At 36.4% G+C, this 17,233-nt stretch overlaps 1 protein-coding gene across 1 annotated transcript; it reads right to left on the reverse strand.

The window, feature by feature from the left end:
• Positions 1–5,326: 5,326 nt before the first annotated feature.
• Positions 5,327–5,941, reverse strand: LOC149263015 (uncharacterized). The gene has a single exon (XM_089385383.1). The coding sequence runs from the start codon at positions 5,939–5,941 to the stop codon at positions 5,327–5,329; it is 615 nt and encodes a 204-aa protein (XP_089241509.1).
• Positions 5,942–17,233: the final 11,292 nt, after the last annotated feature.

Below are 17,233 nucleotides of genomic sequence, written 5' to 3' on the forward strand. Positions count from 1 at the left end.
CAGTGAAATCAGATGATTGAGGATTTAGAATAATTTTCAAATGAAGAAGTACAAGTGCCATGTCTAAAGAAGAAGCTTTGGCTTGTATTCTCGAAAACCCAACAATTACAGAAACAAAGGTACATCAACATGCTGCCCTGCATATTCATATGTTTGTATTGAAAGACACACTAGTCGTCACGATATGGATTCAAGAAGAAGGCTACAATGTTTAATTCCTTCATACTCAAATTGACAGAGTAATGATCTCTTGTGACAAGAAAAAGCTATTCTTGAGTACCACCAACTGTGTATAGAACTGAGGTTTAAAGGCATTAATGGAGAGAGAGTCCTTATCTTGATTAATGGTCTTTTTACTACAATTATATTGTTGCGATATAGGGTGTGATATGTTATTTTGGTCAAGATTTCGTTAATAATCATTTTTCATTTACTATAATTATAAATAAGGTCTCCATGAAAGTTGATAACATGTTGTCACTCTTCTAACTAAAATTACAAATTACTGCAGAGTTAATGAAGTGGTCGAAATTGGAATTCCTTAGTGTGTGGATAAGCTAATATGAATCAACAAAATGGTTAAAAATGGAGAATTGCATGGTAAAACAAAGGTGGTTGAATTAACAAATAAAATTACTAAAGATTGTACTTGTGATTATCCTATGCATTCTAATCCAGGGAAAAATATTTTGTTGATTTCCCTTATTAAGAAGGTTATGCAGGTACTCCATAAAAAGAAGTTGTCAATTTGATGTTTCCTACAGAATGATTATTGTAGAAAAGGAATCACAGATCTTTTCGAGAGAACATGGATAGAACCAAGTCAAAGCCCATGGGTCTATTTGATATTCACCGTCAACAAGCACTCAAAGAAAAAAGGGAAAACCTAGAGCACTTAAAGAACCATGTGTAATGTTTGAAGCAATTTTATGATATAATAAACAATCATGGACTGGCTATGTCTAAACAGAATCTCGAGTTTGCACAGATTAGTATTGAATTAGGCTTGAATTTCGACTTCTAATACTAGCTACACTACAAATATAATTACATCATCATGCTCTAAAAGCATTGCCAGGATTTCTAAATCGGATCTTAGAGAAAACTCAACTACAAGGGCTCTTAGGATCTTTGAATTATAACAGAGATTTCTGTGAAAAGCAACCGACTTATTGCCTTGCAAACATCCTATCTAGAGAAGCCAATAAGTTTGCACTTCCAGAAGTTAAGATAGTTGTAATTCAGTGTTTAGTTAGCAAATTAAGTCTAATCCTTGCCTCTATAATATTTCAGAAAAATAGGTTAATAGTTGTAATATTATAGGAAAATAGGTTAATAGTTGTAATTACGTGGTATTTTGAATAGTGTGATAAACTCCTAGTAAACATTGTTATAGAAAGCCGTTATAGTTATTTTTGACTCAATATGGAACTTCAATGACTACTTCCATTTATTAGAACTTATCAAATATAACATATCTTTATTGGTGACCATGAAATACTCTGCTATCGTACCATATAGATGGGCATTGTGGTTCAACATGTTTATGGATACATTGTGTCGATAAGATAGTTCCTTATCAGCTTGCTTTTTTCATTTTGGTACACATTTTTCATTTTGGCACACATTCACTAGAGAGAAAATATATATATATATATATATATTTTTTTTGAAAAATATTAAAAAATATTTTTAAAATTAAAAATAATAAAAAAATAAAACATTTGAAAAAATTAAATAAATAATTTAAAAAGATTCTCATATCTTTTTTAAAAATGGTAAAAACAAAATTAATATATATATATATATATTATTAATATATTTATTAATATAATATATATATAAAAAATAAAAATAAAAACCTAAAATTTTAAAAGTTAAAAAATTAAAAAATTATTTAAAAGAATAAGAAGAAAAAGAAAATTCATTGTGGGGAAGACGATCCTCTTAGCCCGCCATTGGCCAGCCCCATTGGTGGAGGGGTGATGCTAGACATTGTTTTCTCCATAATAGTTATATATTCTATTTTATTTTATGTTTGTTTTTATTTTTATTTTTGTTTGTTAGGTAATGTAGGTCCTGAGATGATTGCCCCGCCTAACATATATCTTGAGTAGCTATGACTTAGGGGCATCTAAGCTGCCAAAATCACTCTGGGATCACACTTGCCCTGCGCCGCACCAACCCTTAGTATGGCTATATTTTTACCAATGGGGTTTCGAACTGATGACCTTTCCACCACGAAGTTACTTAACAAGACACCATGTCCTCGTCTATTCTACACCCTGGTAGTTTGTTTTTTTGTTTTGTTTTGTTTGTATTTTAATTTTTTATTAATTTTATAGCTTTTTTTTTGTTTTTCTTTTCTATTTTTTTTTCCAAAATTTTAAAATTAAATGTGTTTGTTTCTTTTATTATTATTATTATTATTATTATTGTAAAGTGAAATTCTATTAATTAAAAATATTGAGGTGTACAACAAGGATTACATAGCCTTGGTCAATCTCTCATATCCGAAATTTAGCCATAAAAAAAAATCTCCTTATTGAGAATATAGAAAGTAGAAATGCCATTGTTCCAAAAATATCCAAGTTGAATCTAACAAACATGCCTAGTTGGTTGCATACATAAGGCACATCATGAGGAAAAAGAACTGACATGGACAAAATATCATTAAATCATAAGGTCCAAGTTGGAGTCTGCCACCGGGATGGGGTCTAGTGGGCCATCTGGAGGACAATCAACAATCAAGGGGATGCCTAGGTGAAGCTCGACTCAATTCATCCTCTGATCAAGAGTGTGTAGGTGGTATGATGATTGGGTAATGTCTAGCTAGGATTTTTGGTGATCCAGAATCATCCTATCGAGGAAGAAATTCAATTGCAATACAAGTCCACCATTTCTATGTACTAGTTTAACTTGCCTCTCATATTTCTCGTATATGGTATCCACTTCGTCCATTCTACATGCACCTCAAAATCAGATAGGGAGTTTCTATGGGATGAAGCCTCACCATTCGCTTGGTTGGTCTTTTTCTGTATGTGGTTGGGTGTAATTTCTTTGTGGCATGATGCAAACCCTACAATGCAGTGATGTAATCTAGTGTTCCCACGTTGAGATCTCTCCCAATAATATGTAGCTCCATGCCAGACTCTAGCCCTTTAACTTGTCATAGTTGTCCAATCTATAAATGATTGATCCAAAGGTGTACCTTCCTCCTTAGAGGACCAATACACCACTGCCACACTCTCCACCTCTGGCCAGGGTCCAAAATTCGACCTCTGTAGCACCACCAAATAACTGTTGCATTTAGAAATAGGGGACATAACCTCCTAACTTCTTTCTTGCACCCCCCAGACTCCTTGTAGCAGCCTTGAAGCCAAGAAGTTGTTCCCCACACCCATGAAATGCAACACCAACCTCCCAAAATGTTTCTTGCACGACTCACAGGGGCTTCACTCAATGAATCTATGACATATCATGTGCATTCGTGGCATACTAAATAACACCCCTACTTTGACTACATATTGGAAAATACATCTAAAAATCACATTATTTAACCCCCTACCAATACAAGCCCAGTATCCATTCCTAATTTAAAAAACCCCAACTTTCACTAGATATTATAGGTATCCATTTTTTCATTATCATTTTAAATACCCCTTTATATTTTTTCATTAACTTTGAGCTCTATTTTTTTTACTTGTCAATATAAAAACCTTTTACCCCCTATATATCCCCCAATATACTATGCCATTTTTTCCTCAATATATATCCCCCAATATGAACCCAAGTGGTATGGTATTGCTACCCAAGTGAAGCCCTCGTAGCACAACCGCGCTTTTGAAAGTCGAACAACTTGCCCACCACCACTGTTGCAATAACTAGTCCCCTGCTAAAACACCACACCCACAAAATAAAATACCAAACCACAACACTAAACCATAAGGGCCCAACAATCTTCGATATAGTGAAAGGGATTGGGGTACTAGGGGTTGCCTGATCAAATTAACAGAAGAAGCTTCCCACCCCCAACATATAGCACAACACCACTCTAACTTGTAAAAACCCAGAATACCCAGATTCCATACCATCCTATAAACGATAATACTAGCATATAAAAATTCCTAGTAAATGATTAGGAAGCAGCTATGTAAAAAACTGGCATAAAATATAAATAGTAGATAACACCACACATCTTTCCCCTCATAACTAGATCGACATCAACAAAATGTCCGGAGAGAGGGATAAGAGCGTACCATATTCCATGAAATGTACTGCCAAAGCCTGACCCATCTATTAGCCAACCTCAGAGTACTGACAATTGCCCAATTTGGCTAAAGCGAGCCAATAAACCTCCCAGGTTTCTTAAAAGATGTATGAGGCCACAATAGCAGTGGCATGATACCAAATTTGTTAAGGAATACAAACTAGTTTTGGCCTATACCACTCCAATATTCTCCATCCCATGAGGCCTGCAACTCCTTCCTCATCAACCAACCTTGCAACCTGACTGCTTCTAATTCAAAATTCATAGGACTGTTCGCTCCACTAATCTCTAGTGACCACACAGAGAGAGTATCCTTCCCAGGTGGGGTTGGTAACAATGGAGTCTTGCTATCATAGCCCTCAAATGAAAACACTTCAAGCACCCCATGGTTCCAATCAATTGTTATATTATTGTCCAACCTACTTCTCGCACACATAAACTTCTTGGCCAACCCAATCAACTACCCCTAACGTTGATTTCTCTATGTTTCTATAAACATACTAAACACACATGTGTGTACCATTTCCATATCCCCCGACTCATTATTTAGGTGGGGTGGTGGCATCTAGTTCCCCCCATTCATAAATGCACGCCAACCCATTTTTTTTTTCCGAAGAAAAAACCACTTTTTATTAAGCAAAATAAAAAGATACATACAGTGTGCCACTTGCAGACCTGTTGCAAGAAAGTTCCGCTGAAGGAAACACGAAAATCACAGTCCTTTTGACTGTTTGAAGAAAGTTCAGATAACTGACATTCCGGAGTTATGGTCATATATCTAACTGTTTGCTCTTCCTCCTTGAGCGAGGCTTTGAACACTAGACTTATAGAAACCTTTTGCAGTTCGAGGTCTCCTTCAGAGAAGGAAAAACAAAACCTTACAAAACTGTTTTTAGTACTTCAAGCGTGATGATATGATCAGAAAGATGTGGTATATATAATTGAGTTCTGTTATGTAAAAACTGGCCACATAATAAAACATGAAGCAGAGAAACAAAGACATATAAGACGAAACTATCCAAAACCAAAAAAGCGATTAGAGACAGAGTGTCACTATCACTGAGGCTGTTCAAAAGGAGGATCTGTTGAAACGATGGACTGCCCCTGCCTGTATTCTGTTATTGACCAGCTTCCCAAAACTTGTTGAACACCAGCCTTTGAGAACCTGTCGGCATCCTCGTTTCTGTCCCTGAATACATGGCAGAGGATGAAGACATTAAAAGATGACTTTAAGCGCTGTATTTCCTCAAGAATAATCTTCAAGATTTGATTTTGACATGCAGCATTTCCGTTCACCCAGTTGATTACGTTCAAAGAGTCACCAAAAATTTGGATTGAGTGAATATTTCGATGAAGAAGCCAACATAGAAGAAGGCGTAATGCAGATATCTCAGCAAAGTTATTTGAGCCTGATCCGAGGCCTACAGAGGCTTTAAGAGAATGATCTTGATTAAAATGAATACACAGTCCAGCCCCTGCCTTGTTGTTCTGGGAGGCCCCATCAAAAAAGGCCCAGGGAATACCCTCTTGGATATTAACAGGCTTTGATAATTTTTGAGTAGATTTGAGATCAGGAACAGGAATGGCAGAGTAGATAGTTGCACAGTTAATAGCTGTGATTGCGACGGGGGTATCTTTATCTTGAAACAGGCTCTTATTACGCCAACCCATTTTTGTTTTAATGTGTTTTATATTTATTTTTTTCCATTTTTTGTTTTAATTTTTTTTGGGTTATGTTTTTTTTTTTCACAAAAAATTGTTTTGTTTCGTTTAGTGTCTTTCTTTTTTTATTATCCTCCTTCTTCTCTCTCTCTCTCGTTTAATTTTTTTTCTTAATATATATTTTAATTTTTTTCCATATATATATATATGTGTGTGTATATAAGAAAAAAAGAAAGTAATTTTTATTTATATAAAATAAGAATTACATGAGCATATGGTTAAAACATTTTAGCAGCTGCTATGACCCATTTAAGATATATTTGAGATGATTCTATTACCACAAGCCATATTTCTATACAGAATATCCTTATATGATCTTTCCAATGGACATCAAGGTTTTTCCATCCTATTTATACATCCTATACATTTTGATATAGTTAACCAATAAGTTGTTAACTTTGCTATAGGAAAAAAGCTATAAATTGTCTAGTGTTTAGTCATTAATACAATATTTTTGGATTGTCATGAAACTTTTTAAAATAAAAATATGTTATATATGTAGGATTAAAAAGATACTTATGTTGATCTCCTTGTGTCGAACCATATAGATCCGTCAAGGGCAAAAAAATAATTATTCACTACCATATGTTGAGAAAATGTTTCAATCAATGTCCATCCTTGTGCTTGAATATTTTGCATGGCCTTTGTCCATTTCGAGTCCATGCTTTGAGAGATCATCTACCTTTTGATTCATATCCCTGTAGATATGGTCAAAATTTATTTGAGTGAAAAACACTATATTCTTTAAAACACATTGGTAAATAAGTAGTAGGGTGTAGTTCCTCTGTCTAGATGAAGCATTCATCCAATCACTAACCACTCTGGAGTTACGATAGATATGGATGGAGGATATGTTTTCATTCTTTGCAATTATGAGAATGATATTTAAAGAAAAAATCTCAACATAATTGATTGAAGCTATGTCATTACAAAAACATAAATAATGTGTATTACTAATGAAAATTAATCCTCCCACTCCCACTTTGGTTAGGGAGAATTGAGCTGCCCCATCAAAGAATGCCCAACTAGTGTCTTGAAAAATGACTATTTCAGAGCTTGGTTGAGAAGGAGATTTCTTGAAAGAAGAAGGGATTGAAATTTGTAAACCCAAACTTTGGAGTGCAACTCGCAAGAAGGAATAACCCCGATTGTCAAAATATGGCATGATTGTGTTCCAGCCAGATTCCCCATGTCATAGTTGAAGAGATGGCTTTGAGAGAAGGTTTATGTTTTGCTTCAATACAAGTTTTTAAACACTCTTCAATGCTAGAACCAATCCAAAAAATATCAGTCCCTCTCTATCTTGTATTTCCTTCTAGACTACTTGAGTAAAAGGACAGGAAATGAAGAGATGAGAAATGGATTCAGAGTCATTTAAGCATAGAGAATACCTACTAGGGCCACAAAAGTATATTCTCCATGGATATTTTCCTAGAAGTACATTTTGGCCCAAGTTAATTATCCATCTTAGGACCACACTATGAGGGAAAAGTTTTTGTTTTTGTTTTTTTTTTTCTAGGATTTCCTGCCCATAGATAACACATAGTGATCTGCTTTATTTTATGTATAATTTCAAGGGGGACCCAAGATAAATAAACCCAATAGATTGAAATGGCTTCAATTATAGCCTTGCAGAGAATAAGCCTTCCAACTCTCGAGAGCCACTTGTCACACCACGAACAAATTCCTTTTTCAATCTTGACCAGGAGCTAGTTCTATTCAACTTTTGAGTAGTTCTTTGGATTTAAGAAGATATATATATATATATATATCTATATATATATATATATATATATATATATATATATATATATAGATATATACATCCACGGAAAATCTGGGCAGATCAACCCTGAAGGGAATCTTTTAAAACCCGTCGGCCAGACTAACAGGGCCTAACCCCAAGGGCGTCGAGGAGAATTGACCTTGTGACCTCCTGATTGGCGAGGTACTTAACAATGGGGACACAACCAATTGAGCTAACCCTTGGGGCTTATATATATATATATATATATATATATATATATATATATATGAGGGAGGCATCCAATTTTTCTGTCTATATATGGAAACTATCATAAATTGTGAGTTTTTCCTCCTCTAAGAGGCCATTTTCAAATAGAGAGGATTTTAATACATTCACCAACATCCCAGATGCTTCAGAAAAAAGATGTAGAATCTCTTTGAGAATCCAACAATCCTCTGGGACACTGTTTGAAAAGATGATGATATCATCAACAAAGAGAAAAAGAGTGAGAAAGTAGTCATGTGCCACTTTGATTCTATGAAAGATATTGTTCCTTTTTGTATCAAGAATCACTTTGCTAAGTGCTTTAGTGACCAAAAGAAAGAGAAGGGGACAATGGGCATCCTTGTCTAAGACCCATTTATAGATTGAAAAGGGGAGATGCAACATCATTGATAAGTGAGGCCATTAAAGAAGTGATAATACAATTGTGAATCAAAGAGACAGAGTAGTCAAAGCCTAAGTGTATGAGTAAGCATATAGAAATCCAACTAACACAATCAAAAGCTTTAGAGGGACCAATTTCAAAGATGATAGATTTTTGTTTGAGAGTATGGATAGAGTGTAGGCCTTCCTTGGAGAGACCAATAGTTTCATGGATTTTCCTACCCTCCAAAAAACCAAATTATTCTTGGGACGTATGATTTGAGAGAATATGATTTAGACAAAGGGTGGCGATCTTTGTGATTATTTTATAGATAATATTACATATGAGATGGGATGATAGGAGTTGACGGAAGCAGGGGAGTCAAATTCGGGAATGATGGTGAGAAAAGTAGAGTTGAAGGGAGACAACATTTTTCTAGAATTTCCTGAGAATTCCATAACTCTAAGAACGTCATCACTGATAAATTAAAAACAACTTAAATAGAATTTGACGGGGAGCCCATCTAGCCCCTTGACTTTTTCCTTTTTGGAAACTATGGAGAACATTTTCAATTCCCTTTTCGTGATATCTCCCATCAATTCCTCATTTTCATCAAGAGAAAATAAGCTTGGGAAGTAAATGGATACTTTAATTATTTGATCAATAGATACTTTTTCATTTTGCTTGAAAATATCCTTGAAATAATTACAACCTTCCAAAGAAATTTTGTCAAAAGAGGAGACTTTTATGCCATCTTATTTAATGATGTCCCAAATGGTATTAATGGCCTTTCTGTGATTTTCTATTCCATTCAATTATTTTGTGTTATCAACCCCTGCTTAAATCCAATGGGATACACTCTTAAGACACCATTCCCTCTCCTTATCAAAGATGAGGTTCCTTTTTTTTTCTCTTCCAATTATTTTATAGTTCCTCTGACGTGACTAGTAAAATAGTCTTGATCATTGTTGTTCAAGAGGGCCTCCAATTGTGCTTCCACATTAGCTATAACTTTATTATCCGCTTCTTTTTTCCTCCTAGTACATTTAGAGATGGTATTATTGGATTCATTAGTAATTTTTTGAATTTGAATAGGAGGAAAGTTTCTTATGTCAGGATTGAAATGGATCCATGCGTTTTTTAATTCTAAAGTAAGTGTATGGTCTTCCAACTAGTGAATATTTAGTTTAAAGGGTCTTGATAGCTTTTTGGAGGAAGAATCAAACTCTAATAGACTAGGATAGTGGTATGAGTCTCCTCCTAAGCCTACCCATTTCCGAATCCTAAATGTTTTCTCCAACAAGTCTTCAGATAACATAAAACGATTAAATCTTTTTGCTATTCTTGATTACCCAGATTGATTATTACTCTAGGTAGGTATTAGCTTGATGGGAAGCACATCCACCAACTTTTCTTGATCCAGATTTTCGATGAAGAAGTATACTAAGTTGTCCACATGAGCATAAAATCCCCAAGTTTTCAAGTGGCCAAGGGTAAATTTGAGGTTACCTCCCACAATCAAATTTTTCTCTTTGAAACATGCAAGGTGCAAAGTGTTAAGCTAAATGGTTTCCTTTCTAAACAAGGCCCATATATGTTTAAGCAAGTGAAGAGGAGATATATGTTTATCAACTGAATCTCAATGGCTAATATTAAGTGAATTGACTAGGCTTAGGAGCATTTGATTAGGTTATCCTATCATCCCACTTAAATCCTATTACACAATATTTGGTCATGCCTCCTGCACTTCCCTATGACATACCCTGAAGTGCCCGAAACATGACCATTATACAGTATACTCATCCATGTATACAACTCATATCCCTCCTAAGACTTTGATTGGAAAATACATTGAGCTTTCCCTGAAGAAATAACTCTTAAAACCCTAAAATGAGAGTCATCGATCTTATTAATATTAAAATCGTGATGGTCGCCTGTTGCACTGTACTTGACCAGCGATGGCATCACTATGTTCCCTTGCATACCCGCGATGATCCCAAAAAGGTAATTTTCCCAAAGAGGATGAGAAGCTTTGTGATCTAGAAGCTTCCAGAGCAACGAGCTGGAGGTTGTTTTGCATAGATGAGGTCGAATCCTCCCAACTTGGCCTCTTGGTCTTATCCCTATGAGCTACCTCCTTGAGATGAGGGCCTAATCCTATATTTGGAGAAGTCCTAACTCCCTTTCCCAGTCTATAAATTCATCCTCTCCCATTCCCAAATGGTTGGTCTATGTCTATTTGCACCCTTATGATGAGATTGTGCCTAAGGCTATTCATTTGACTTGGAGAAGGAGTGCTTGGAGAGTTCTTGGCTTGGACTTGGATTACCACTCAAGGAGATCCTTTCAACATCAAGGCTTTGGTTGTAATATTCCCTTTATTTCATAATAATATACAATTGCTGGTTCATCTTCGCAAAATATATATATGTTCATGTATTATTTAGCTTGACATTCCTTGATCAGTTAAGTAGGTTGTTATTGGATTTTCTATTAGTTTTGGCATGCTTTGTTGTCTCTTGATCACTTGTGCAGGCACATAAACAATGAGAGAAGTAGGAACAAGTTCGTGACACAAGAAGTTTGAGGCCGCAACAAAGGAAATTGGAATAGCATTAGAACGAGATAGGTCATCTCTTTCGTTCTTCTTTTCAATTATAACCTAGGAAGATGTCTAGTTGATTGCCACTTCAATTGCTACACCCACTCATTGGGCTAGAGGGATTGTCTCTATCTGCAGATAGGATTAACCTTGTAAACAAAATGGCGATTCCGCTGGGGAGCCTATGATCCTTTCCTTCTCTTTCTTCACCTTGTATTTTGATGAGTTTGATCAACCATTCATTCTCAGACTTCATTGCTTGTCTGTAGTCAGTCTCACTCTCTTGTAGATGCTTGAAGTTTGTTGATTTGAGTTGTTCTTGAATATTTTCATGTTTTTTTTTTTTTTTTTCTCGCCCATTGTGTTTTTAGCCTTGAAAGTCGTGATGATATCGCGGATTTGTTGATTACAGTAGTGATGATCACTACTTTTCTCTTCACAGGTGCGATGATTGCAAAAGCTAAAGAAATTTAGGGTTTGTCTTCTTGTTTTCAGTTCATTTTGCCTTCTCCCAATTATTTACCAATGTGATCTTAGTTGAATCTTTTATTCTCTGGTTTCAATCACCTTTTAACTCAGTTTAAGTGTGTTTGAAGTTTTATTAGCCTTTTAGGGTTTATAGGTCTTCTAGGTCATCCTTCATCCACTTGTTGATCTCCTCATCAAAGATCAATTACCTGTGTTAAAGAGTCTTTTGTGTGATTGGTCATCCTTTGCAAATCACTTTTGGTTCTTGTGTCTTAAGTTGGTTTCATTAGTGTCGGATTGAGTAGATAATGTGAAAGTAGCTTAAGTTTCATTGGACAAGCAATATATTACAAATTGATTGTCTCATTTGAATCGAAAGGAAGTATTTGCTCTGAGTTTGTGTTTTGAAAAGCGAAAGCGAAAGTGTTTATCTTTTCATAGTTTTCGAAGCATTTTCGTTCCATTCAAATCATTAATGTGAAAGATATTTTCATGTTTGTTGGCTTGCTTCCATTCTCTTTTACTTTTTTCACTAGATTACATTGATTGCACTAAATGAAAGAAAAAATCATCATTGCATTTTAAGGTAGATTACTTTAAGATCACTTTTAGGCATTTCATTTGTTGTGAAATGAAATATTAGATTTCATGTTTTGCATTTAGCATTGGAAATTGTCATCGATGCGTGTTTGCTTGTTTGATGCATGATTTGGGTGATATTCCTTACATAGATAGCTTTCATTGAATTGAAGGATTCCATTTCGTCATTTAGTTGCATTTTAGGAACATGTAACATCATTAAGGCCTTGAAATTGAAACATAATTCCAAGATCAACTTTAAAATCTATTAATTAATCTAAGGATCATTTGAAACACTAACGTTCATACTTAGTGGTCTAGGCTAGAGACGTGTTTTGGCGTCTTTAAAAATTAGCAGTTGTTGTTCGCTTCAGCATTAGATAGTGCTAGCACGGACTTGTGCTCCCCGTACCATTGCGTATATAAAGGGAGACCCCCATAGGTTGCAAACCTTTATCCATAGGACGTCAAGTCTGCCGCCCTATAAATGTGATACACCGAACACAACATTCGCAGAGATTGCCTGCACATACGTCAAGTCCTTGGTAAATTTATTTGCTGAGGTGTATATTACAATTCATGGTTACTTGGTACTCCTTTTTACCTAGAGTCACCTGAGTGGTCATTTTGATCTTTTCTGACTCTTTAAATTTGAAAAGATCATCGAGCAACTTGTCCTTTCAAGCTCCCTAAACCACCGAAAGTGACTAGAGTCACCTTTTCCTCCTTTTATCGACACTTAAAACATGAAAAGGCAAAGTTTTTGGTTCTAAAAATAACTGCCCACGATCAATATGTCGAACCCAAGCAGTTGCTTCTTGGACCCATATTGAGTAATTCCCTGTTAATTTCAAGATTAATAATCCCTCAACAAATCTCCTTTCCTTTTCTGCGCTTGAGAGGAAGTCATCGTGGCTGAACCATTGAGTTCATCTTACAGTTCCCCTTCATTGTCTGATATTGAAGGGTCATCCCAAGGAGTTCATCCAGAACTTCCTCAGTCACTTGAAGATCAAGGTTTTGAACTTGGGATTGTTCTAAGTGTCCAACCCCTGTCTTCTCGTCCACCTCCATCGGATTCTTGGACACCTCAAGAATCTGATCCTGATACCCCTGATAATCCTATTCAGACCCGTGAGAGTCTGCAGAGGCTTGCTATCCATACGCTGAATCCGCTATTCGATTCTGTTGTGATATCTACTCAGCTTCCTTACAGTTTGTATGATCAACTTGGTATTCCTTTGGAGTTATCCCCTCACACATCTCAGATTCCTCATCACCAGTTGTTTCCATCTATGGAGTCAGAGGGTGAAAGGGTCATCCAGAAGTTTCCACAACTCACACTCCTCAGGTGCATGAAGAGAAATACTATGAATTTGCTCCTGAAGGTTTTCCTTTTGTAGGAAGAACCCCATCTCGCACGTTCCCTAAAACTAGTGGAACTTTGCTTCCACATGGTTATAACACCTTAGCTCAATTGGTTTTAGGAATGCCCAGTGCTTAATCATTATACCAAAATCCTATTTGGTCATCTCATGCCATGCTTACATTGGGTCCGTTCATTCCAAACACGCCCTCTCGAACTTTTGTACAAACTGCTGTCACTTCAGTTCCTGTTCAACCTACGATTCCTTCCGAACCTATCTCATCGTTTCAACTGACTCTTCCGGTTTAGCCGACTGTTTCAGTTTAGGTTTTAGTTCGTTCTTCTACCCCTCCATCGAGTGGACATAATGTGCCACTGCTTGGGGGGTAAGATTTGAATACTCCTCTTGTGTCAGGTGGAACCCATGTGAGTGGTTCGCAAGCCTTGGTTAATCCATCTTACATTCCTCAAGTAAGAGCTTATGCCCAACCTGGTCAATCTGCTATTCCTGGTGGATATGGTTAGATTCAATTCAGGAATTATCATTACTCACAGGGCATATCCAAAGGAACTGTCCAGCAACCCTTTCAGCAACAAGGACAACCTTTGTAGCAACAAGGACAACCTTTGTAGCAGCAAGGGAAACCTTTGCAGCAGCAAGGGCAGACATTGCAGCAGCAAGGGAAACTGTTACAGTAGCAGGGGCAACCTTTGCCGCAGTTTCAACAGCCTTTATAGATGCAAACTCAGTTTGTTCAACAGTCTACCAACCTTTGTACTCGCAAGGCCAATCTTTGCCTCAAAAAGGTCAACCTCTGCAACAAGATCAATATGTACATCCACAAGGTCAACCCCTGCAGTAACTGGGTCAATCTCCTTTTGTCCAGGGTCAACAGGTTCAACAACCTTATAACCCATATGCTGCGTACAATGCTTATCAACGGCCTTTGGTAGGACAATATCAAACCTACCCTAGACCCAATCCACCTTATGGTCAAGGTAACCCTCAGTGGGGACAAAATCAGGTCTCGTATGGACAAAATCCTCCACTGTGGGGGAAAAATCCTTACTAGCAAGGATGGAACCCACAGTTTGGGTCTCCTCAAAGACCCTATATGTCATTTAACACGTAATTTCCTTTCTTGGCTATGTTGGAGCTGCTCGATGTCTCGAGGCTCACAATGATCCCATTCTTCATTTGCCTTACTGGCCTCCAGTTCCAACTAAAATTCCAAGCGATTGCCCCAAATTCGAAGGAAAGGCTAAGGAGGACCCACAAGCCCATGTGATGACATATCACCTATGGTGCTCCTCCAATTCCTATGTCGACGATTCTATCCGTCTTCACCTCTTTCAGAGAACCCTCACAGGTGCTGCTGTAAAATGGTATATCGAGTAGCCTTGAGGTATCTATGCTGACTTCAACTCTTTGGCCATGGCCTTTCTCACCCACTTCCAATTTCCGATTCGATATGAAACTGACACTCATTTTCTCACATCCCTTAAGCAAGATACAACGACCCACATTTATGATCATATCCATGAATGGAGACATCGACGTCGCCTCATCAAATTTGAGATTACTGATGAGCTGTTGATTGAATGGTTCACAAAATCATTCGTTAAAAAAATTGCTAAGGATATAGCTATGGGTGGATGTGTTACTAAAGAGCAAGCTATTGCCCGTGCCCTTTATCTAGACTTAGTCTATTCGCAATTTGACACATTGTATGAGATGTTGCCTGATGCTCTGAGACCATATTCGGATCTGACAGCATCAAAGTCTCCTGATGTACCACCTGTGGATGGTGTAATTGGTTTCATGTCTCAGACTTCCACGAAAGATTCTTTGAAGCAGAAATCTGTTGCAAACACTGGTACCAATAATCCTTCGAAGAATTCATCTAGTCCTGGTAAAACCTCTGAGGTACATGCTGTTCAGTCTACCACAGCAGATAAGACCTCTAAAGGTAATAAGAAGGGAAAAGGAAAAGCCAAAGCCAATGCACAAAAACAGGACCCACCTAAATCTTCTGCTGATGATGCTTCTAAGAGAAAGCCGAAATACAAAGGATTGTCCCCGACGTTTTGAAGTTAACTGCTCGTTGAAAGGGACTCCGACTGTTTTAAATGAACCTTTTCCATACTAGAAGATGCAGTTGGTAGACCAACCACAGTCCTTTGCCTCCTCTGGTTCCCAGGTTTTCATGATGAAAGGTTCATCACCCATTTCGATTGCCACTCGAACAAAGGACTATCAAACCACGCATAAGCAAACGATGGAGAAAGAAGTCACTGATATCCCTTCTACTTCTACTCCGTCTAGTTCTGGTCCGCTCCATATTGAGTGCCCTAACAGTGAGTCCATAATCCGACCACCTCCCAAGGGGGTACTTTAGAAATCATCTTATAATCCGAATGATAGAGCTGCGCATCATTATAATATTGTTGAGGATTTAGCTCAGGCGCCTTTGGTGATGTCTGCCTTGGAGGTTATCCAAACCTGTCCAACGCAACAGAAGTCACTGTTGTCTGCTATAGGTACTATTGGTCCTTCCGACTCGAGTCTGATTACCATTGATCTTGAAAACCATGTGCCTCGTCTTCCTCATCAGATTTATTTTTTGATACAAGTTCTTATCAAAGGAAAGTTGATCCATCAGACTGTTATTGATGAAGGTGCTTCTACCTACATCATGTCAGTTTCACGTTGGAAATCCATTGGCTCTCCTTCTCTTAACCAGTCCCTAAACACCTTGGAAACCTTTCATGGCAGAGGCTCACGTCCATACGATATTCTCATGAACTTGCTGATTACATTAGAAGGCAAGATTGTTGAATTATGAGTAGAAGTTGTAGATGCGAATGTTATCACCAAAAAATTGATCATCTAGCCTAATTTACTAGATGGATCGAAGGACACCATGTAAAGCCAATTTTAACATAGTAAAATTGCTTTCACTGTGTGAAATTAATTAATAAACCACCTTTGTTAAGTAATTTATAGTTAAACCCATGAAGAATAATTAAATAAATCACTATTTATTTGATTTTCTTCAATGAATAATTAATTAAACCATTGTTTTATTATTATTCCTTGTCAAATTTGACCCAATCATGAAAAATAAACAGATAAATCGTTATTTATCTTATTTTTCTCTAATAATATTTAATTAATCACTAATTAATTATTATTCTTTGTCAAATTTGACTAAATCCCTTAGGAATGATTAAATAAATCCTTATTTGTTTATTATTCCTTAACTAATTCCTTGAGATGATAAATCAATCATTTATTTGTTTTTTATTTGTAAATAAAAGTTTAAATACTTTTTCCTCCTAATCGAATATAATAAAATATTCCATGTGGTTATTCCAAGAATGGGATCAATAATATTTTATTATTGCTCATTATTCGAGGATAACTCAATATTTTGTTATAAATAGAAGGGTTTTCCATTCATTATTAACTTTTGATTATTTTCATTGTTGCACTCACCATTATTTTCATTGTTGCACACCATATTTTTGCTGGGTTTACACATTATAGAAAAGAGAGACTCTACACAAGCCGAAGATGTTTGAGGATAGACAAGAACCCATCCATAGAGGGGTACTGGTAACATTTATCTGTTCTCTTCATAGGTGTTATAATAAAATTATTCTTTACATATCTGGTTTCCATTGGATGATTGGAGTTATTACTCTTTCTTTTTGCTGTTTAACTATGATTGTGGCATAGATCCAGACTTTGGCAGGTTTTGTTTCTATTAGTTGCTACAGATCTACAATGTTTAGCAACCATTTATATTGTTGAGATTGTTGTCATCCAC

This window comes from Pinus tabuliformis, chromosome 6, assembly GCF_031772625.1.
Source record: "Pinus tabuliformis cultivar Carrire ecotype Pingquan chromosome 6, CPIR1, whole genome shotgun sequence".
In the NCBI taxonomy this organism is placed as follows: Eukaryota; Viridiplantae; Streptophyta; class Pinopsida; order Pinales; family Pinaceae; genus Pinus; species Pinus tabuliformis.

Excerpts from the sequence above, each read along its gene's own strand:
- LOC149263015 (XM_089385383.1), bottom strand. The coding sequence starts at position 5,941 with ATGGGTTGGCGTAATAAGAGCCTGTTTCAAGATAAAGATACCCCCGTC.